The 22107-nt window shown below is 43.6% G+C and overlaps 1 protein-coding gene across 2 annotated transcripts in view; it reads right to left on the bottom strand.

Annotated features, from left to right (window-relative positions):
• Positions 1-17414, bottom strand: part of HOMER1 (homer scaffold protein 1) — an 87944-nt gene extending 70530 nt beyond the window's left edge. Inside the window, exon 1 of one of the 2 annotated variants that reach the window (XM_072030717.1) lies at positions 16451-17414. In XM_072030717.1, the coding sequence (XP_071886818.1) occupies positions 16451-16455 (5 nt within the window). In that variant the 5' untranslated portion in view covers positions 16456-17414. The remainder of the gene's footprint in view (positions 1-16450) is intronic. The other variant, XM_038169759.2, reaches the window with a different exon arrangement.
• Between the last annotated feature and the right edge of the window lie 4693 nt (positions 17415-22107).

Here is a 22107-nt window from a genome sequence, read left to right as displayed (position 1 = left end):
GCCAGTGCTTTAGTAGTAGGGGTGCCACACTACATGGGAGGTAGTCAGGGATTGCCCTGTAGAGACACGAGAACAGAGATGAAGGACTAGAGGAAAAAAAAAAAAAGCAGTAAGACCAAAAGGAAAGAACAAACAGGTCCATTATGATGGGGTCCTTCTACTCAGCTCAGCTAAGATAGCTTTAAAATACCCAAGTAACAGAAAGTCCATGAGAATGAATGGTTACATCCATCATCTGAACCATTTCTGTTTTCCCAAATATGGATCTTGAAAACTTAACGCACATTAGAGAACCATATTTATCAAGACTGTTTTTGAGTAACGTGGAGTTCATATACAAGACTTCAAGATGAATCCAATAATAAATGCCTGGAGTTCCTTTTCAACACATCTGCAAGTTACCCATAAAGCAGGATCTCACCCCTCAGATTTGTTTCAGAGGTTCTGAGGGAGACGATGCTACAAATATTCAAATAAAATAGGACAACATCCCTGTGCTCAGAAGTGGAGGGGTACAGCCATGCACCAAGTTTCCTACCCACAACAAAGCTTGGACAAAAAGTGTACCGCCCTCAGCACATTGCAGTGATGCATACAGAAGACTATGCCATGTGGCAGCTTGCACACATGCTCTGGCAGTCCTGAGGACTGCAAGCTCTCTTGGTAGGCATTACACACAGCTTCACAGGCAGTAATTCTGCACTAAGCTCTGGGCCACTGTACTACCTGTCATCCATGCCAATTTCTCTTTGTATCAGAAAGCGTGAATCTTCTACAAGAACTCTCACACGTTTGCTGGTTATCCTCAGATTTAGGTTAAGACAAAGACTTCTCTGCTTTTTCAAAATGACAGCATACCAAAACTACAGCTTTCTCCCAATGCCCTACTACAGTCTTAAAAAAAAAAACTCCCTGGCTTGTTCGTAAAACTGCAGCAAGCTTTTGTTTCTCTAAGCAGCTTCATGAGGGATCCCTGAAAAGAAGTAAGAAAAGAGATTAACAGTGCAGCTACAGTCAAAACTAATTTGTCAACTATGGCATCCAAACATGACCAATGGTTTCTCATGAGTCTGTATCAACAGGCTCTGTAAAAACAGTAGAGCAAGAGAAAAATACAGAATTTTCCATAATTTTAAAAATGCTGTGTGAATTCCTGAAGTATGATAAATACTGTGTGCAGTAGCTTATGGGGATAGTATCACATAACATTGGCTTATTGTTGTATGGGAAACTGCTCTAAAATAAAATCTTTTTCCGGACAGAAAATGACTGTGACAATTGACATCTTGAAATAAGAATGAAGATTATAAAGTACTTGAAACATACTCAGTATACTTGTGAAATGAGTAAGTCCCAGGATTTTGCTTTCTATATTTTATGCATGTAGTAAGAACTTTATCATAAAATGAGTTTGAAATAGTAAGAAAAAAGTTACAATTTAGCAAACAGATCAAAATCTTCCATGCCACCAGTTATTTATCTAGTTTTACACTTGCATTCTTAAACTTGCTTTTGCTGTTAGGTTTTGGGTTTAAGCCAGGCTTACTCAGTCAAAGTTTAGGAAGTTGCTCTTAAAAGCTTATTTTTCAGTATTCTGACATAAGTTAATACGATATATGCCTATTTACTTGTAGCATTCAGTGACTTACTTTATACAATATGCTTTATGACTACATAATTCTGCAGAGAGAAGTGCCTTCAAGCTATTTTCTAAACTGTTTTGTTCCCATTTAACGATCAGCTTTCAGTATTGGATCTTTGACCACTTCTGAGCCAGCATATCATCACAAGTAATAGCAGCAATTTGTCAGGAGTTGAGGGGAGAAAAATGGGCTAGAACATTTCATTAAACCTAAAAGGTTAAGGAAACAATACCTTTACCTGGGTCAGAAACATCGCCACATTGTGAGAATTTCAAGGATCTGAAGTTTCGACCAACTGAAGTGCTTCAGCTTGAAGTCAGATACTGTGCAGTACTTAACAGACATAAGACACGGGAAGCCAGAAGCAAATGATTTAGTTATCTGCTCATATTTTCATTTTATGAAATTCACCTTCTGTCACAGGTGAACAAAAAGCAAGGTTTTGCTGATATGGGACAAGACAGCTGCAAGGCCTGCTAGCTTAACCAGCTCTGGCCAGTTCTAACACTGTTTGCTTTTCCAAGCAAAAGTTATAGCCTTTGTTTGCAATACGCATTTAAAAAAATCTACAGTAGACATTCTGATGCAGAGTATTGCCTGTTTTTAGGCAGGAAAGGTTCAAAACCAAGCCTGTGGACTCCTGTCCCATTCTGTCCCCTCTCTCTGTGCCTATGCTGCACAGTCTGTGCTAACTCCCATGCTCTTTCTTCTCCTCATTCACTCTAACATATGAACAAGGAAGTCTGAAAGATGGTACGAAATATAGCATGCTGTGAAATAATTACAATTCTTTGAAATTAGAAATCAGACAGAAAATTCTAAATAATTATTCAAACATTCAGATTTTTAAAATTCCTTAGATGTCAAATAACTTTAAAAGATAATAGCAAACCTCCTCCTGAAATGATGAAACAGCTTCTAATATTAAAGAGTACATAAATAAGCAAAAGCATTGCTGGACTCCCTTCTTAGTCAAACTGCATTGCACAACGGTGACACAGACTTTGAGTCATAGCTGGTTTTAGAATTCAAATTGATTTAGTAGCTTCAGTCCAGTGAATGGGAAATCACAACATGCTGCAAGTTACTTTAAGAGTTGTTTACTACTGGAAATGAGTCTACTATGGGTTTATTTGAAAAATATCTTACAGGAAAGGACTCCAGAGCAGTGGTATTACTTCTAGTGAAGATAGGCAATTATGGATTTGGTTTTGGCCCCAAATGCATGATAATATAAGATGTCAAATTATGAGTCAATGTCAAAATCAGTCTGAGTAAAGGGAAGAAAGTGGGTTTGTAGAAGACAGAACAAGAATAAAGAATACAGATATAGGAGAAATAACATGGTACTGATTCCAGTGGAAATGCAACAGAGGATTTCATATTCACCAAGTTTTACACCTGTACTATTTGTTTCATCCTGAAGAGACACCCTATCATTCAGAGACACATTCTGTTCACTTAATAAGGAATTGCTGGTGATGACAACCCCTCTTCTTCTACTTTAGCAAGATATATAAGTATCCGTAAAAATAGTAGAATTAAAAAATATATTTGTCTAACACCAAATTCTATCTCACAGTTGGATCTCCAGTGTCCAACAAAAGAAAACTTCCACCTGAAACCTTTCTGGCAGTTCAGGAAGACCCTGTCTTTATTCTCATAAAATTCTCAGAAATCTTATATTTGAAACATCAGTGCCCCTATAAAAACACCCCTATAAAAAATTATTCAGGCAGGACAGGGAGCAGTCTTTAAAAAAAAAAAAAAGAAAGAAAAAAGAAAACTGTGCAAAGAATAGAGTAGACTCCATTTCACTGACTGTGAAACCCTCCAAAGCAGCAGGAATAAGAGTCCCTTAAACAGCTGTCCCCTAAACATTTGTCTCTGATGCTCTTTGTTCTGTTTCCTTTCATTACCTTAACATCGCACTCATTTTGACACAGTCTGATCAGTATTTACAAATATCACTCTACATATATTTATACACATATATACACCTTAAAGCTATTACACACACGGAGCTACACAGACAGGTCTGACACATTGCTTCAGATTTCTTAAAACAATTAAAAAGACATGCAAAAATAAAAACAAAGTTATCTATGAACTAAGTTCGTATACTTTGAGCACAGCATGTCAACTAGATTCTGCCTAAATATCTAAATAAGAACCACCCCCTCATAGCCAGCCTTCTTTGGCCCTCACCACATCATCAGGCAGAGAAGATGCAAAAGCACTCAGAAGCAAAGAATTGTCCTCTGCCCCATCATCCACTCTTCAGACACCTAAAACGTCAGATGGGAAATATATTAACTTAGAACTCATGAGATTGATGGAATAAATTATTTTGGTAACTTCACTGCATGAAGATGCTTCCAATTTCTTTTTTTTTTTTCCTTCTTCTTGTCCCAAGAAAATTTGAGATAACAGCAGAGAAGTTGAAATCAAATCCCCTGGGTGCATTAGTATTTCTGAGAATACAATGGGCATGGCTCCATTAATTTTCCTTTAAGCAAGCAATGGATCAAATTCATCCTTGACACAGTGAAATCAAGTGGCCTTGACAGATATGCTCTATGTCCAGATCAACAGGAAAAACACATGGTTTGCTTTGTCACAAATCAGAGAAAGCAGAAACCAAAACATGCACATATGTGGGCATTTTCTGAAATAAGAGGACAGAGCACAGAGTATTCTGCAATAAAATTTTGCTTACTTAGATGTGAGTCATTACAGCACCTGTAGCTCAAGCATTTCATCCTGCTCTCTAGATAGTGTCAGCTTTTTGCCCTCCCCACGATGAAACTCAGCTAGAAGTCTGTCTCCTAACTGCACAAACTGACTTGTAGCCATTTTGTCACTAGCACTGCTACTTTCTGAGGCTCCCAAGATGGTAAAGACACTTCTGCTGAGGTCTAAACAAACAGAGCCAACATGTCCTTATGTCCTGATCAAAACAGAACACACTGAACTACAAGTTTCTGCATTCTGAACACATAAAATTAAGATATGTACACTGTACTGTTAGCCTGATTAAAATATTAGAATTATAGAAGTGATAGCAAGTTTGAATTTATTTATTTTTTTAAAGGTCCAAACTGGAAGAAAAGCCCTTTCTATAATGTCCCCAGCTACCATGTGCTGCTCAAGTTCTGTGGACAGACAAACATGCCAAAGTGTTACTGGAAAAAATCCAGACCAAGATCTTACCACTCACTATGTAAGTTTCTCTAAATTCAATATTTTCTCATTTGACATTCAATGTGATTTTGTGCCCTTCATCAAATCTTGTCATAGCCTGTGCCAAACTTCCTCACTGCTGTTTTTCATGAGTATGTGGCAACAGGGACACAGATGGTGTATTTGTCAATAGAGAGAGGTGTGGATTTTGGAACCTAAAAGGAATAGAAGGAAGACAGGATCATACAGTCACTTCATTAAGTGCTTTGACTGAGATAATCAGCAAATAGAAGATAAACTGAGCAAGTATTTAAAATTAAGTTTAACTTCACTAAAAATACATAACTAATTTTTTCAGATCATCTTTGACTTTGAGAAAAAACACTCAGTACAAGTCGTGGTAAATGGAGTCAAGTCCAGTTGGAGGCCAGTCACTAGCGGCGTTCCCCAGGGCTCGGTGCTGGGGCCGGTCCTCTTTAATATCTTCATCAATGATCTGGATGAGGGCATTGAGTGCACCCTCAGTAAGTTTGCAGATGACACCAAGCTATGTGCATGTGTCGATCTGCTCGAGGGTAGGAAAGCTCTGCAGGAGGATCTGGATAGGCTGCACCGATGGGCTGAGGTCAACTGCATGAAGTTCAACAAGGCCAAGTGCCGGGTCCTGCACCTGGGGCGCAATAACCCCAAGCAGAGCTACAGGCTGGGAGATGAGTGGTTGGAGAGCTGCCAGGCAGAGAAGGACCTGGGAGTGATGGTGGACAGTCGGCTGAATATGAGCCATCAGTGCGCTCAGGTGGCCAAGAAGGCCAACGGCATCCTGGCTTGTATCAGAAACAGCGTGGCCAGCAGGAGCAGGGAGGCGATCGTCTCCCTGTACTCGGCTCTGGTGAGGCCACACCTCAAGTACTGTGTTCAGTTTTGGGCCCCTCGCTACAAGAAGGACATCGAGGTGCTTGAGAGGGTCCAGAGAAGGACGATGAAGCTGGTGAGGGGCCTGGAGAACAAGTCCTACGAGGAGCGGCTGAAGGAGCTGGGCTTGTTCAGCCTGGAGAAGAGGAGGCTCAGGGGTGACCTTATTGCTCTCTACAGGTACCTTAAAGGAGGCTGTAGAGAGGTGGGGGTTGGCCTGTTCTCCCACGTGCCTGGTGACAGGACGAGGGGGAATGGGCTTAAGTTACGCCAGGGGAGTTTTAGGTTGGATGTTAGGAAGAACTTCTTTACCGAAAGGGTTGTTAGACATTGGAACAGGCTGCCCAGGGAAGTGGTGGAGTCACCATCCCTGGAGGTCTTTAAAAGACGTTTAGATGTAGAGCTTAGGGATATGGTTTAGTGGGGATTGTTAGAGTTAGGTCATTCGAGTGTTGGACTCGATGATCTTGAGGTCTCTTCCAACCTAGAAATTCTGTGATTCTGTCATATAATTTTGCTGTTCTAAAGAATAGATTGCTTGGCAAGTTGTTCACATGAGGAAAAAAATAAAGTAAGGAATAGGCATCTTCCCTGTTTAGTATGAGACACTTGGAATTTGTCTCTAATGAGTTTCTGTAGCAAAATAGGGCTTCCTCACTTGGCACCATCATTTTTAGCAACCCTCTTTGTAATGTTTCTTAGCGCTGCTCTTTCATTACCCTCTTTATTGGCTTTAAGTTTCCATTTGCTTCCTTGTACATCTCCATACAGAAATAACCACATCTTCTTACCACTTCTCACCCCACCAACCAAATCCATTTCACCTTCTTCATCTCTAAGTTACTAATTTTTGCCTTCTACATGAGAAAATGCTTTTTATTCTAGTGGCCTTGGCACTTGTCATTCCCTTTATCTCCAGCTTAAACCCGACAAAGCCCTTACTAGAACATTAAGAAATTGCCCGTTAACAATCAGTTTTGAGAGCTTTTACATTTAACCCTCAGAAATAGATGCCTTGAAGTCTTGAAGTAAATCACTACTGCAACCTTGACTGCAGATGCCTTAATGCTGAAGACGCACTTCCACCAGCACAGAAGTATCAGAACTTACATATGGAATGGGTAGAATGAACCGGGCTGGAAAAACACACATTTTGTCACTACCACCACCAACAACTGCAGCTCCTTCCAGATTGCTGCAGATGTATGCTATGTTTCAAAAAGAATCATTGGTCCACATCACAAGATGAGAATCAGATTATTTCATTTGTGTCAAGGAACTGAATTAGACTCCCAGAAAGGTAAACAAATTAATTTTATATTCATAAGTAACAAATCAATTTGTATCATCCCACTGAGCACTGCAGGAACTATAAAGCCTCTTTAATTCACTTTGAGTACGCCATTACCATGCCAGCAAGTCCCTCCCTTTTAATAACTTACAGCCTAGTAAGCACTATTGAATTTAGGAAGCAGTGGTTGCATCTATATTGAGCCATAACTGGAAGTGACAGATCTCCATTCCCTTGACTGTTCACAACACACACATGAAAAATAGGGTTTGAAACTCATCCTAACACAGGACCCCCAGTCCCATTCCTCTGGAGCAGTTTGCAAGAGAAATCACTCAAGGCACTCCCAGGACATCATGCCAAATGCTGTGCCACAGGGATGGACCCTGACTGCAGCAGAGGAAGAGCCATGCTAGGACTAGGCTGTCTCACCAATAAGCAGCTCACAGGGAAGGTGATGGTGCTGGAAGCACAACCCATCAGTACTACCCATGGGTACTGCCTTCTGAATAAAGAAGCATCTCTTCACTGGCTGCTCACATCCTTGCTTTGGTTGCACTGGTAAAGGCAGAGTCATGTGCCACTTGTACTGGAACACAAATATCAACTAGTTTGCAAACAACACTTTAAAGTGTAATTTAGACATCAGAAAGGCACCTAACAATGACAGTTGTTCTGACTAGGTTAGCAGGTAGGTACCAGGTATTTACCCACGTGGAAGTTACTTTACTTCTTGGAAGTGGAATTACCAGACAGAATCCAGTCTCAGGAAACTGCTCAGCATTCTGACAAACTGAGAAACAAAATGCACAGCAGTCTGCACAGAAGGGTTTTTTTTCCAAGTTTCTGTGGACCTGGTAAAACTAGAATTTTCTATTTTTCTCTATGTCACTAGGAATTAGAATTACCTATGTTAAAGCCTGTATTTAATCATTCAAACATATTCAAGCAATGAATTCATGCCATTATAGTGAGGAAACATCTAATCAAAGACCAGGAACCAGTGCTAGCTAGTTATCTCAGTATTACCTCTTTTCACGAACAGGAGCTATTTTTCTCACATGGTACCCGAATGAACTGGTAGGGTTCAACCCACTCGAGACTCATGTATGAACCAAGTAGAAAAGCTTCCTTCCCTCGCTCCTTTGCATAAATGTTAGAATAGATACTTAACACTAGGAACACGAAGTCTTACTGTTTCCATATCCTTGAAAAACACAGTGGTCAGAAACAAGTAGGTTTACTATTTTATATTATTATTGTACTATTTCTTCTATGAAGAGAAGCTGAGGGAGTTGGGGCTGTTCAGCCTGGAGAAGAGAAGGCTCTGGGGAGACCTTATAGTGGCCTTCCTGTGCCTAAAGGGAGCCTATAGGAAAGCTGGGGAGGGACTCTTGGTCAGGGAGTGTAGGGACAGGACAAGGGGGAATGGCTTTAAACTAAAACAGGATAGATTTTGCTTAGATAAAAGGAAGAAATTCTTTACTCAGAGGGTGGTGAGGCCCTGGAACAGGCTGCCCAGAGCAGCCGTGGATGCCCCATCCCTGGAGGTGCTCAAGGCCAGGCTGGATGGGGCTTTGGGCAACCTGGTCTGGCGGGAGGTGTCCCTGCCCATGGCAGGAGGGCAGAACTGGGAGATCTTTAAGGCCCCTTCCAACCTAAACCATTCTGTGATTATTTACTTACAAAACGCTTACCGTTGCAAAGTCACTTTCAAAGAAGCTGTATGTAAAAACACTTTACTCACATATGCAAAACACAGTATAGCCTTACCCAATCAAAGCACACAGTGCTCATGTGTTTACATCCAAAAGAGGTTTAACTGAGGTAGAAAATACACGTCCATGTAGCAGAAACTGGCATCCCTTGATTACTAACAGGTTTTGTGTTTAGAAACAGTGTACATGCTATGCAACAGAGCTACTTCGCTTGGTAAACAGAATTCTAAGAGTAAGAAGTACTAAGTGCAGTTAAGTACCATACTTAACTGCATAAAAAAAAACAACACTCAGTGTTTATGTGCAAATTAAGATGAACATTTCTTTACAAAGGCAAACATCATGTATTCTATTTTATTTTTTAACTTGACTTCATTAGGATGTCAGGTGACATAAGCAGGTCACCAAGACAGTGAAGTTTCAGTTAAGATTAACTGCTATTGTGCCATTCTTGTTCGGGATATTTCTTGCTCAAGACAAGTTCAAGAAGACACCACTTCTTCCCAAGCATTGTCAATCATTTCATGGTAGGAACCCAATTCCTGCCTATGTCTAGATGCAGAGTTCTGGATGTCTGAGCAGCAAGTTTGCTAAATCAGACGCAGATTTAGGAAAGAATGAAATTCTGTTATGTTTTGCAGAAGAACAAGAACAAATATTGGCATGGAAGAAACATATACTGGAATGCTGACAAAGCATTTGGAAAACTGGAAAATGGTATTCAGAACATGAAAATAATTTAAATGAGAAGAAATTGTTCCCGTCTAATTGCAGATTATCTGTCACTTATACTCACACAAAAGTCAATGGAAAATACAGCTGGTGCAAAAGCAGTTTCAAAGTCAATTGGCCAAGTAGCTGCTTAGAGCCCCAGTTATGGTACAGAATAATTTGATAGCAAAACTACCCAGAATATATACGCTTAATTTTGTTGGCACAGAAAATACTTTGTACCCTAAGATCACCCTATGAGGCAGCATAGTCCACTGTGAATCACGTGTTAGAGAAAACACATATACTGGTTTCACCAGTATAAGGCAGAATATTCTTTTACATTTTTGTACAGTGAAGCCAGGGCTAGCAGACTGTTGGAAATGAACAAGCACAAGAAATAGGAATTGTGAGAACACATGTCAAAGATGATTTATTTCACCAACACTTCACTGTTAAGTGTTGACCATTTAAATGTCATTCTTCAGTTTTCAAAACTCAAGGAAGATCTCCTTATATATCCTGCTACAAGAATAGCTCCAAGATTAACTATGGGTTCAAGGCTATAATATACTGTTTACAGAACAAGTAATTTAAAAACGTTTTTAAAATTCTAAAACCTTAACTATATTATGCTATTTCTTTTACTATCAAAGACAACAGGAAAGGAAGAAAAATGCCATTGCTCAACATGCTGAGAGACTCAAACTGGTGGACAGCCTCAAAAAAAGAAACACCTTCTAGGCTTCAGCTTCAAAACTGAGGAGCAAACTAGGGCATTTCAATACTTCCTGCCAGGGTAAGCAGATACTGCTGTAGAAAAAGGTAGGCCTAACTCACCTGCAATGACACTGTGCTTGAGCCAAATCCTGCATTTTTACAGCTGTGTAGTAGCTCAGTTAAAATGCTTACCTGGCATACTGCATAGTCAAGCATTTGTGCCACAGTAGGTGCTAACAAGGTAAAGCAGTCCCCATCTTCTGTTGTTCCCTTTTTTTGGTGACTAGCTCAGTGAAAACTTAATGATCGAGATATTGATGTAGAATACAGCCATAAAAGATGGACAAAGCAATGCATGTGAATTGTTTGCAAGTACATGGAGGAGTAAGAAGAACCTGAGAAGAACTACCTATTTCAAGCTCTTCCTTCTTTGTTCAAGCAAAGCTATTACTCAAAACCAGTCACACTCATGTCTTAAGTTAGCTCACTTGGTATCTGTAGCTGGGGAAAAAAAATTCATGACAAGATACTGGAAATGTCAATATATGCTTGTATCTGGCAATCCAGCATGATCTATTGAATGCTTAAACAGTGTCTGCCTAGACTAAATTTTTTTTAATGATGACTGGCATTCACCACTACCTGCCACCAGAAAAATGTGTCAGAATGCAGTGTCTTGCCAGAAGCACATTTGTGAGGCAGTTCCAGAAAAATCAATACTATATCCAAAATTGCTCCATTACTTTGCAGAATGGAGCAGATGACACAATGCTACCACCAGGACACTGTATAGATACAAAAGGGCCCAACGGTGCATGTGCAAGACTGTATGTGGCATAAAATCACAGCTCCCTCTGGTTTTCCCTCTAACTTGTCTTGAGTGTAATGCTAATTTCAGTGGATCCTGTATGGACCCATGCCCCAGTTTGGGGAAAAATAAAAGCCAAGATACAACAGAATCAAGAAAAGAAACTGATGTTCACAATTATGTCTAAAATGTTATATTTACTAATGTGATGCTTCCACACCCATTGCACCTCATTCATGTCTCTTCACATGAACCTTCTACAGATGTGTTCTGTGTAAGTATGGCCTTTAAATACACATTTCAACCTAACGTGGTGTCTTAGGAAGGAAAGAAACAAGAAAAAAAAAGAGGATAGACCAAATTATCTTATTTTTACTTATTAGCAAGTAATACAGAATAGTTTCTTTGCTCATTGTTACAGTTTCCTGGTACTGGAACTATAACCACATACAGGGAAGCCTGAGATTTTTCTCTTGAAAGAGTGCACTGTTGTCTCAGATACAAAAGGCATGCTACTAAAACCCAAGCGCACTGAATTTCTGCATAAATACATGCCTATAGTGACATGAGCCGCAGGTATAGCCCTAGTCTCAGTGGATAACTCTACACCATATTCACACCCTTACCTCTTAGGACTTCTTTAAGAGTGACCATCCCTTGACACTCATTTTAGACCTTAGCAACTTCAGAATTAAAGATATCTAAACAAATGGAAAAGCTAGGTTTCTAATCTGCACATAATGTTTGCACTGTTTAGATGGTCACTGATCTGGAATACACTAGAAAATCATGGGCTTAACTAAAATCACGTTCCAGGCACCTACACTATTGAGAAACTTGTAGTAAATCAGTGCTGCATCTCTTGATCTTGTCTTCTCTTTGTAGTATGCTAATGCATAGGCATAGACTTGGAAGGCTGTGATTTTAAGACTGACCAGCTATGAGCTTTACATCAAATTACAGTCATAAGAGTCAATCACAAAGAGAAAATGTTTTCCAACAAAATTTCCATAAACATGATACCTGATTTCAACTTATGTTATTAATTAGGAAGCATAAACAGTCTCATGCCACTTAGGTGTTATCATTTCCCCTGGTTAGCAGTGATGTTAGCTACAGTACTTCGGTTTATTACTTTCTTTGTCTCTTTGGTTCCAAGACTGCATAGTTCCTCAAGTGCCGGCCTGACATCCAAGCATGAGCCCTGCAAGATGACGGGAGTTGTGGTTGGGAGGGAGACTGTGCAAGAACACAAAAAAAAGCATTAGTCTGATGCTTGCTTGGAGACATTGAGATGAAAAAATCTCATCATGACGAATGAGAAGGATTTACATGTTTGTCAGCAGAACTAGGACTTCACCCAAAGAGCTGATCAATACAATCTATAATGCAAAGCAATATTGAAACAGATCAGATGTTCAAAAAAATACCTTAAGTTATTACAAACACCTTTACTGAATCAATATGGAGGTCATCCCCCATGGCATTCAGGATACTCAGTTATGTTTTGACAAGCCAGAAGAGCTGTTTTAGATTTCTCATGCTAATTTCATGCTCATAAAACTACTGTGACAGAGGATAACTTAAGTAGGTAGAGGTCTCCATGCCTGACTGCCTCACAAAGTAGTTTATTAACCATTTCAAGCTGATTTACATACAGTCCATCTGTCTAGGTATTTATACCTTACCAATTTTTACAGACGATCAAGTTCTGTGGGTGTTGCCTACAGCAAGTGATATTGATCTGTTTCTGCTACACTCTACACACTGCTACAGGAGACACCACAAACTACCTTGCTGCCACTGATTTCCCACAACAAACGTCTCATTTTGCACTTGAGATGGCAAGATGATCAGGAATTGAAGTAACACTGAAACACCACCAAGAAGTCACACCTTCTGCCCTTTTATCTGCAATACTTCTGTGTCAAGAGGAGCACGTCTGATCGAAGTTGCTAAGGTGAGGTTTTGGGAGACCTATTATCTGTGTGGGAGCGAAGAAGGCCGAAGAACTCAAGTGAGGTCAAATTCAATGGTTAACAATGCTTCAATGGTTAACAATGCTTCTGGCTCCTAGTAGCTTTTTAGTGCTCATCACCCAGCTAGAGAAAGGAAATCAAAAACTTATAGGACAAGAGTTTGGTTTGGAATCACCTGAAAAAAGCAAGAAGTCAACAGGTAGCAAACAAAACCCACTTTCCACAGCAAGCTTCCCAAATCCCCAATTAATGCATATTTTCAGATTCTAAGGCTTCAGACTAGCTTTGTGAGTTAGTACATTCTAGAGTTCATCATTCTCAGTTCCTCTATATACCGTAGCACCCTCCCTTAAAAACAGGACTTTGCCTTAAGGAAATATGTTTGACCAACCCACCGTACTTCAGCAAGGATAGGAGCTAAGAGTGGACCAGTCAGTAACAGCCAATTTTCCCTAATTGTCAAAAATTAAAACAAAACACTTATTTCCAGGCAACCATGATGCAGATAGGTACATCTTAAAATATTCATCTTCCACAGTATTCTCTAGCCAGCTTAAGAACTCTAGTATTGTAATTCTGCCATCTCAAACTGACACATACCATAACCATCTCTGCGAAGACAACATACTAAATATAGTCCAACAAAAGTGAAGCTGAAGTCTTTATAAAGACACCTTGATTAACGTGACATGACAGAGACAAGCAGATCTAAAGAAACTTTTACCTTGTAATTCCACATCATTCAGCAGGAGTGAAGGGAAAAGACAGTTAAATGAATTTGGATTCCTGTCCACAACACAAAATGCCAAAAAGGGAAGTAGCTACAGAGAAACTACTGATTGATAAACTGGGAATTAATCCCAGAGATTAAGTTTCACAGAACAAACTCTCTACCAGAATTCATGGCTGTACAGCTTCCAGCATCAACTGCACTTCACTCCATCCTCAGCAATGACAGCACCATAGCCTACAAATACTAACCTCCAATTCCCCTGCCATCAACTGAAGTAAAAGCACTACCAATGACCAGTAAAATGCAGTAATTTAACTAGTGAATGTATACATTAATCTGGGCTACCAATACGCATTCTGAGTATGTTTACTTAACTGTTTCTTCAGGATTTTTAATATAATCAAATCCCTGCTCAAAGATGCCATTGCACAATACTGGTAAGGTTTTTATGTCTCAATACTGGCAATACAAAAGAGACACAGCATGAACTAGCACAGAACATACTGATGAAGCACAAACTAGAAGACAGTGAGAGAGAGCGGCAGGTAGAGGAACAAGAGTGGACATCCAACACCAGAGCATCTGGTCTATGCCTCAGGCTTGATTCATTTACCTGCTCCCATACGAGAAGAGGAACACCCATGGATACACAAGATACAGCACTAAGAAGAGTGGCTCCTCAACTACTGCACCCTATGAACTGCTCTGAAGCTGTGAGTTTCTCAGAGCAAGTAATTAGCTGCCGTACAGCTTCAGAGACCAGTCACCTAGAGCTCAGTACCTACCGCATACTCTGCATAATTACCTCGCGTGCTGGATGGCACACGGTGAGCTGAGCAGGCTGAACTATGCTGGCAGAACAGTGAATTCTTCGCTACAACTGTACGACTAAGAAAGCTATTGCTGGTCAGGTAAGCCAGTACTGCTCCATAGTCCCACATTTTCTTTGTTCTGACCACTGGAATAGGTAAACTCGACACCATCCAGGCACTACAAGTTCACCAGACAAGCTCATGCTGGACATTAAATACAGCATGAGCAGCACCATTAAATACAGAATACAGTACACAGACCTTCGTGTGGCCAGGTAGATGAATAATCAGTCACTTGCAATCTGCTTCTAGAGGGCTTGATTTTAAGACCTTAGTAGAGTATCAGAAGAGTATTTTATTTTTATTTTTTTTTAAATAACTGCAGCATTAAGAGTCTAGCATGTGCTGGTCTCAAAGCAACCTGAAATCCACAGGCAACAGCATTTAGATGATCTTGATTTAGATCAAGACAGTGTTTGGAAGAGGACCTCTGCTATGAATGTTAGCAAATGTCCAGTACATAACTGCAGACCTCAGAGCTGGTGCTGGGTCTGCTCAGTCACACTTACATAGGAGGGAGCCTACCAGTAACACACACCCACATTCCTGGTTTTGTCCATCTGTTAAAAGATGTTCTGCAAAGGAACTCTACGTTGCCATGCCCCAGTGTGTACCATCTAAAGAGTCTTCAGAGTATGTGCCAGCAAATTTTGTCTTCATCTCAGGGTGCCAAGATCCCACCCAGAAGTCATCACACAGCAACTTCACGTTCCTTCTCCAAGTAATTTTTGTAGTCCTTCAGTGTGTAGGGTTATTACCATTCCCTCTACAGATAAGGGTTTGTACTGTTCATTAGGGAACTGCTGCATGAGAACACCGCTGCACGAGAACAGCAGCAGCAGTTAGTTTATGAAATGGAAGGGTCTTCCTTTTTTGTTTAGTTTTAAGTCAGGTGTTTGTATCCAGAAAGGATCCATTTAATTCTGGAGAAAGTATCAAGTTTATTACTCTACAGCCGTTCCCAGTATTTGCAGTGAGTTAACCCCTGCATGACAAATCTATGAACAGTACTTATTTTAAATAAATGTTTTCCATTACATGAATTTAAAAGACTAAGTAATCTTGCCTGTTTAGCAGTTTCAAAAATATAGAAACCCAAAATACTGTACTATCATTTAGACTTTTGGCAGGTTTTTGAAACACGTTACCACTTCCCTGAAAATGCAGACAGCAGCTGCAAGCTTAGGCTTATTCTGCTTGGATGCATCATTTGTTTCAAATGGAAATGAATACAGGAGGAAAACAAGATCTAAGGACTGAAAAGAAGCTGTTCCTCCCTGCATCTCGTACAGGGAGCGTGCTCCAGCGACTAGGGCAGCGGCAGGGATGCAGCTGTTGCCTCCCTCCCAGCAAATTACTACACTGGAGAATACCAAGCGCCCTTAGCAGCTCGAGCACAGAAGCACTCGCAGCTCCCTCCACATTACCGCCTTCACGCTCAGATTCCTGTACGACCAGCACACGAAAGGGCTGGAGCGGTCACCTCTATAGCTTTAACTACGTGCCGGCATTGAGAAAGCCAGCACATAGGCTTGGTCGCGCACTGCGAGCCTGCAGACAGCCAAACCACACCGGGGCCTCTGCTGCCCGTGCATGCAGACGGGCATCCACCCGGCTCGGAGCCGGTGGGGACAGAAGCGGGGTGCGCTCCACGAGGACACCGCCGCGGAAAGTTTTCACGGGTACCTGCGTTACTCCTCCTGCATGAGCCGGAGCCCGGCTCACGGCAAAGCTTCCTCTCTCCCTGCTGGAGGGATGGAGGGAAGGAAGGAGGGAAGGAAGGAAGGAAGGAAGGTGCCGGGCTCCCTGCAGCCGCGACCCCCGAGCCCGCGGGCTGCGCAGCGCTGCCCCCCGCCGCCCCCAGCCCCCCGGCTCCTTACCCCATGGCGGTGCCGGGCACCGGCGGTGCCTCGCGGGCCGCTCCTCGCCTCGCAGGCCCGGGGCTGGGGGAGGCGGGGGGACCTCGGCGGCGGCCGCCCGCACCCTAGGGAGCGCCCCCCGCGGGCCGGGCTCCCATGGCCGCCCGCAGGCAGCGGCTCCGGGGGCAGACGGGTCCCCTCCTCCCTGCGGCGCCTCCTCTCCGCGCGGGGCTGACGGCTGCGGCGCTGGCGGCTCAGGGACGGGGGCAGGCGGTGGGCGCAGGGCTCCGCGCCGCCGCTCCGGCTAGCAGCAGCCCCGCCGGCAGCGCGGCGGGCAGCGGCGCATCTTCCCGAGGAGGCTGGGCGAGCCGCGGCACCGGCATCGGGCTCCCGGCGTGCGGCGGCCGGAGGACGACGACAACGAGGAGGAGGAAAAAGGATGAGGAGGAGAGGAGGAGGAGGAGGAGGAGGAGGAGGAGGAGGAGGAGGAGGCGGCGGCGGGGGGCTGCGGCCGCGCGTCCCCCCGCGGGCACCGGGGGTGCCGCCGCCGCTGCGCCCGCCCCCGCCGGTGGCTGCGGTGGCTGTGGAGGTGCGGGAGGTGGCGGCGGTGGGTCCGGCGGCGGCCGTCACGCCTCCTGCTGCGGCGAGCGGGCGGCGGGCATCGCGCTGGGGGTCGGTGCCGGTGCGGAGGGAGGGAAGCGGGGAGGGGCGGCGCGGAGCGAGCCCGCGATGCTCTGCGGCGGGGCCGCGGGCTCGGCACAGCCCCGCCGCTGGGGTGGGAGGGAGGAGGAGCTGGGAGGGATGCGGGGAGGCAGCGCCGCGTCAGGCGGTGCCCGGCGGCTGCTGCTGCTGCTGCTGCTGCTGCTGCTCCGCCGCCCGCACCCCCCCGACGGCCCCCGACGGCCCCGCGGTGCCGGTACCGGGCGCTGGCAGCGGCCCCGCCCCGCCCCTACGGCGCCGCCCCGCCGCGGCTCCCGCCCGCTCTGCCTCCATCCGCCGCCCGGCCGCCCTTAAATAGCCCATCACGTCACCGCGCTCCCCTACGCACTGACGTCACGCCCCGCTCCCGGCGCTGACGTCACCGCCGTGCGGGGGATGACGTCAGAGCGGACCGCCGGGCCGGAAGCGCGGCTATAATAGGGCAGGGCGGAGGGGCTGAGGGGAGGGGGGAGCGCGGCCGCCTCCGTGCGCCCGCTGCGGGTCGGGGACGGGGGGAGGCGCCGGAGGGGGGCTGTGGGCGAGCCGCGGGGGGTGGAAGGGGAAGGAGACCCGTCCCCGAGAGGAGGGAGGAGGGCGGGTGAGCCAAATGGCAAAGGGAAGCTGCGAACGGACCGCAGCGTGAGAAGCCTGCCGGGAGCCGTCCCCAGCAGCAGCAGCAGCAGCAGCAGCGGGGTGCCACACGGATGGGCACACGGGGGAGAACGACGCCTGCCTCAGCTTCGCGTGTCTCACTGACTTAGAGCCTAAACTGAGGGCACCACGCTACAGAAAGTTCCGAGTGCCTGTGGTGGCGTCGCTCTGAGGCTTCGTGTGGGCAGCGCTCGCTGTGCACGGTTACAGTCAGGCTGCTTTGCGCTTCTGGGCTGCTGGTGTCAGCCGGGGGGCTGCACGTACTCAGCCTGAGAGAGGTGAAGCTCTGTGCATCGCCCACCAAACACCAAACGAGATGTACAGGTTTCTAGCAGCAAGCCTGTTCGTGGCAGTCTCGGTTGTTGTTTGGGGAAAAACAAAGATCCACGCTGTTGTTTTTTTTTTCTTCTCTTCCACATTGTTTCGCTCTTTTCACTGTTACAGACTAGGATAAAAAATAGTTCAGTCTAGACAAATGTAAACAGCACACGCCTTATAAATATTTTCCTTGATGTCAAGGAGCTGGGAGCCCAGATTGATGAGCTTCTCAAAGGCCCACATGACATTTTGTGTGCAGTAACAGCAGGTCAAGAGCAAAGAAACCAAGGCTTTAAATCCATACACAAGCAACTGTTGCATCAGTTTTATTCTTTCAGCTCAAGCTCGCACACTAATGAAAACGCTTCAGTATTTCACTATGCCCAAAGTATTTTGTTTAGATATCACAGAGATGGCTCCATCTGTCTCTCTGCCTTTCAACTCGTTCACATATTTGGCTTGCATGAAGTATGATGTTTTCCCACTGCATGGGTGCAAAAACAGAATTCACTGAGACTGAAGATAAAAGAAAAAATATAAAAGAAACCAAACAGACAGTGAGCCCCCAGGGGAAAAAAAAAAATAAAAAAAATGCATGTGCACTTGAGAAACAAAGGTGTGAACAGATTCAGGGACAAAACAAAACTGCCATCTCCAGAACAACCCTGTGTGGGATACCAAGAATGTATTTATACTGACTTGTGAAATGCCCTATATGTTTCATGCTCCTCTATAAATAACAGTATGTGAGTACTGGGACAGGTAAGATCCTGGGTAGGGTAACGAGCTACAGGGGAAAAAAGAAAAAAAAAAAAAAAAAAAGGCCTCCAAATGTCATAGTATCTTTTTTTTCTCCTCCTTTGTATTCTTTCTCCTCCTTCATCTCCTTCTTCTCCGTATTCTTCTTCTCCTTATTCTTAGTTCTTCTCTTAAACAGTGTTAATTTATTGTTACAATTAAGCGTAGCAGCTCCATGTAATTTCTTGCTTCCCTTCCATATTTATTGTTATTGTTCTTCAGGTCTGACTAAGCTATCTCTAAGCCTTAAGCTTCCTCTCAATTACATGCTTTTACAATTTTGATAAGTTTCCAGGTTGATTTGGTTGAGTTAACATTATTTGTCTGGTGGAAAAAGCCTTTGTTTATGCTTGCCAAGCTAACTGAAATCACTTCTCCGTCTTGCCGTTCCACAAATTAATGTAAGAAAACATGGTGACATCCATCAGCTAAAGCTGCACTGTACATGCAGATATAAAGACAGCAAGCTAGGAGATTAAGTGATAGGCAGCATACTGTGCCATTAACAGAAGCGATACACAATCGCCTTATCTTGAAGACTGAAGAAATACAATGCAGTGAAATTTGATGGTGATAGCTAGAGGTTCAGCTTTGCCATTGCTTTAGAACCTTCTCTATGTCTGGAGCACTGGTGGAGGTGGTCTTAAGCTGCAGAGCACACACTGCTCGCTGGAAACTACCAGCAGGTCAGTGGCTGTAACGTTCTGTAAGGAATGATACCATCAAACGAGTGGTGGATGGCTTCAGGCAGGGCAAAGCACAGGATGGTGCAGGAGAAAGCCTGTTGGCTGCTGCTGTGAAGCAGCGTATTCCTGGCACGTGTGTTCATAGCCAGCGACTGAGCTGCCAAGCCCTGTTCTGACACCCTTGCCCTAAATGGCCAACCAGCTGGGGCAACACCTGTAAACTTGGCAGCAGCATCAGTACCTCTAAGAGGAGCGTGGGTTGAATCTCCCGGTGGGATACCTGCAGATGGAAAAAAAACACAGATGGCTGTGCCATCCCAGTCCCTAGCCTGCTGAGCACCAGCATGGCCACTGGCCTGGCCAAAGTCCCAGAACAGCAGCAGAACAGGGCTGGAAAAGCAAGCAAGCAACACAAGGGTCTATGTTTTGAGTAACTCTGCGTGGTAACTCTGCATTCCCCATGCAAAACCAGATCTCTATACATAGATCACACATTGGTTATGAGCTATGGTTCCTATGAAAAAGATAAAGAGAGACAGGGAAATTCCAGTTGAAAGATTTGATATGTAATCCCTTGTTCAGCTCCAGCCAGCACTTTGAACAGAAAGGAATTGTACCCACAACAAAACCAGACAAATGATAAGGATGTTTAGGGAACCTGAGCACTGTTATTTGAGAGTAGAAAAATAAAACTTGGCTAGTTTGGTCTGTCAAACTAAAATATGAAGTAACATAGTAATTATGCTTTCCAAATGTTCTGGCTGAGGCCAACACAAACAACAGAGCAAAAGATATTAAAGGGCGAAAGAATAGAAGATACAAACTTTCTGTTGATAATTTCTCCTGGCAATCCAAAGGTTGATTTTCAAGGAGCTGGTAGCTTCAAGAGCAGCCATCCAAACTAAATTCAAAAAACAGGTGAAAAAGAGACAATGACTGAAGAATCATCACAGGATGCGGGTGGCAGCCCTCGCTGCCTCCAGGTGGGAGAGGTGAAAGAAGCTGTAGGGAGACACGCTCTGGTGGATCGCAGCCTGCAGTCACCACTGCGACCATGACTCTGGGCTGCTCCCTTACATCAGCTGCTGTTTGGTTTAATGCCCAAGGAGTGTAAATTCCAAAATCCCTAAGGAGTGTTTATTCCCTTTGAAGATGAGGGAGCCAGCACCTCGCACTTTCCTCACTTCTTCTCATGCACTGCTGCTGTTCTGTGTCTCTTCCTCCCTCCTACTCTTTTATGCCTTTTCTTTGCCCTGCTTTCTCTTGCCTAATCACAAATCTTTCTCCCCACACACATGGTTCTTTCAGTGAGTGGGATCACTTCTCCATCATTTTCACTGGCAGGATCTGTATTTAATTTATAAATGAAATAGAGAAGAGAGGGGAAGAGAGTAAATGGCCTCTTCTTCCCTGAGCTCAAGGTTTCTGTCTGCATTTTCATCAGTCTAAAAAAATCTTCACTGTCATATCAGGTGGGCCTGGAGGGATTCTGGAAGAATTTATATTCACCATTTTTTTTTTTCTTCTGGAATAGATGAAGGAACTTAAGTGCTGCTTTATATTCAAGGAAATGTGGTACTGTGAAACTAGGACTAGATTTGTTTTTGAAAGCAACTGTATGACATAATTCCCTCAGATGCCTTATGGTCCAATATTTCTAACTCAGTCCTGTTGCCAGTGAATGCTAGTTTTCCGGCACCCACTTCCAACATCTCATTGTTTTACCACCACAAATAGATCACACATCTCCTACACAGTTCTGTGGCACTACACCCCTACAGGATTTTTTTTAAGATACTGAACCCTGAGTAATGCTTTCATTTCTTAGTCAGATTTATCAGTGGCTGCAATTCCTTCCCATGTTTTTTCTGACCACAGAGAAAGCACAGTTTATGCCAGCAGACTGATTATGTCAGCTTGTCATTTCTGTCTAAGTACTCCAAGTTTATCTAGATACATTACTCAACTTGTTTCCCCAGTTCCTTGCAGGTATTTTTGCAATTTCAGCTGAAGATGCTGAAAATACTGTAAAACAAACATAAAACAACAACATAAAGAAGAAGACAAATATATTTTACTTATTAGTTTTGGAATATAGCAATAATGGCATTGTGAATATGAAACCTCTCCAAGAACGCTCCTTTCCTGGCAAAACTGTATTTGCAGACAAAAAGCCATCTTTTCTCTGTGGGTCACATCCGAGAAACTGCATACTTATAAAAAACCTTTTTCAGTAATATTTACACTACAGGCAATATGATCTGTGTTTCCAGAAAGATTAAGTCATAGCAGTCATATGGCATTTCTCTTTTTGATAGAGAAAAATATCAAACTCCTGTCAAAACAGACTAACTTGATTTCTAGTAGAGCTCCTAACAAATACCAAATTTCATCCATGATTTCTGTATCTGTTCCTCCCATTGCTCCCATCTTTGAAATAGTAGATTGGTATTATTAAGATTATTTCCCAGTGTCTGAAAGCTTGCAGTATATGAAGTATTCATTCACTACTGAGTATGAGATTGC

Source organism: Anas platyrhynchos, chromosome Z, assembly GCF_047663525.1.
Source record: "Anas platyrhynchos isolate ZD024472 breed Pekin duck chromosome Z, IASCAAS_PekinDuck_T2T, whole genome shotgun sequence".
NCBI lineage: Eukaryota > Metazoa > Chordata > Aves > Anseriformes > Anatidae > Anas > Anas platyrhynchos.
The sequence above is the reverse complement of the archived record's forward strand: the minus strand, read 5'-3'. Positions and strand labels throughout refer to the sequence as shown.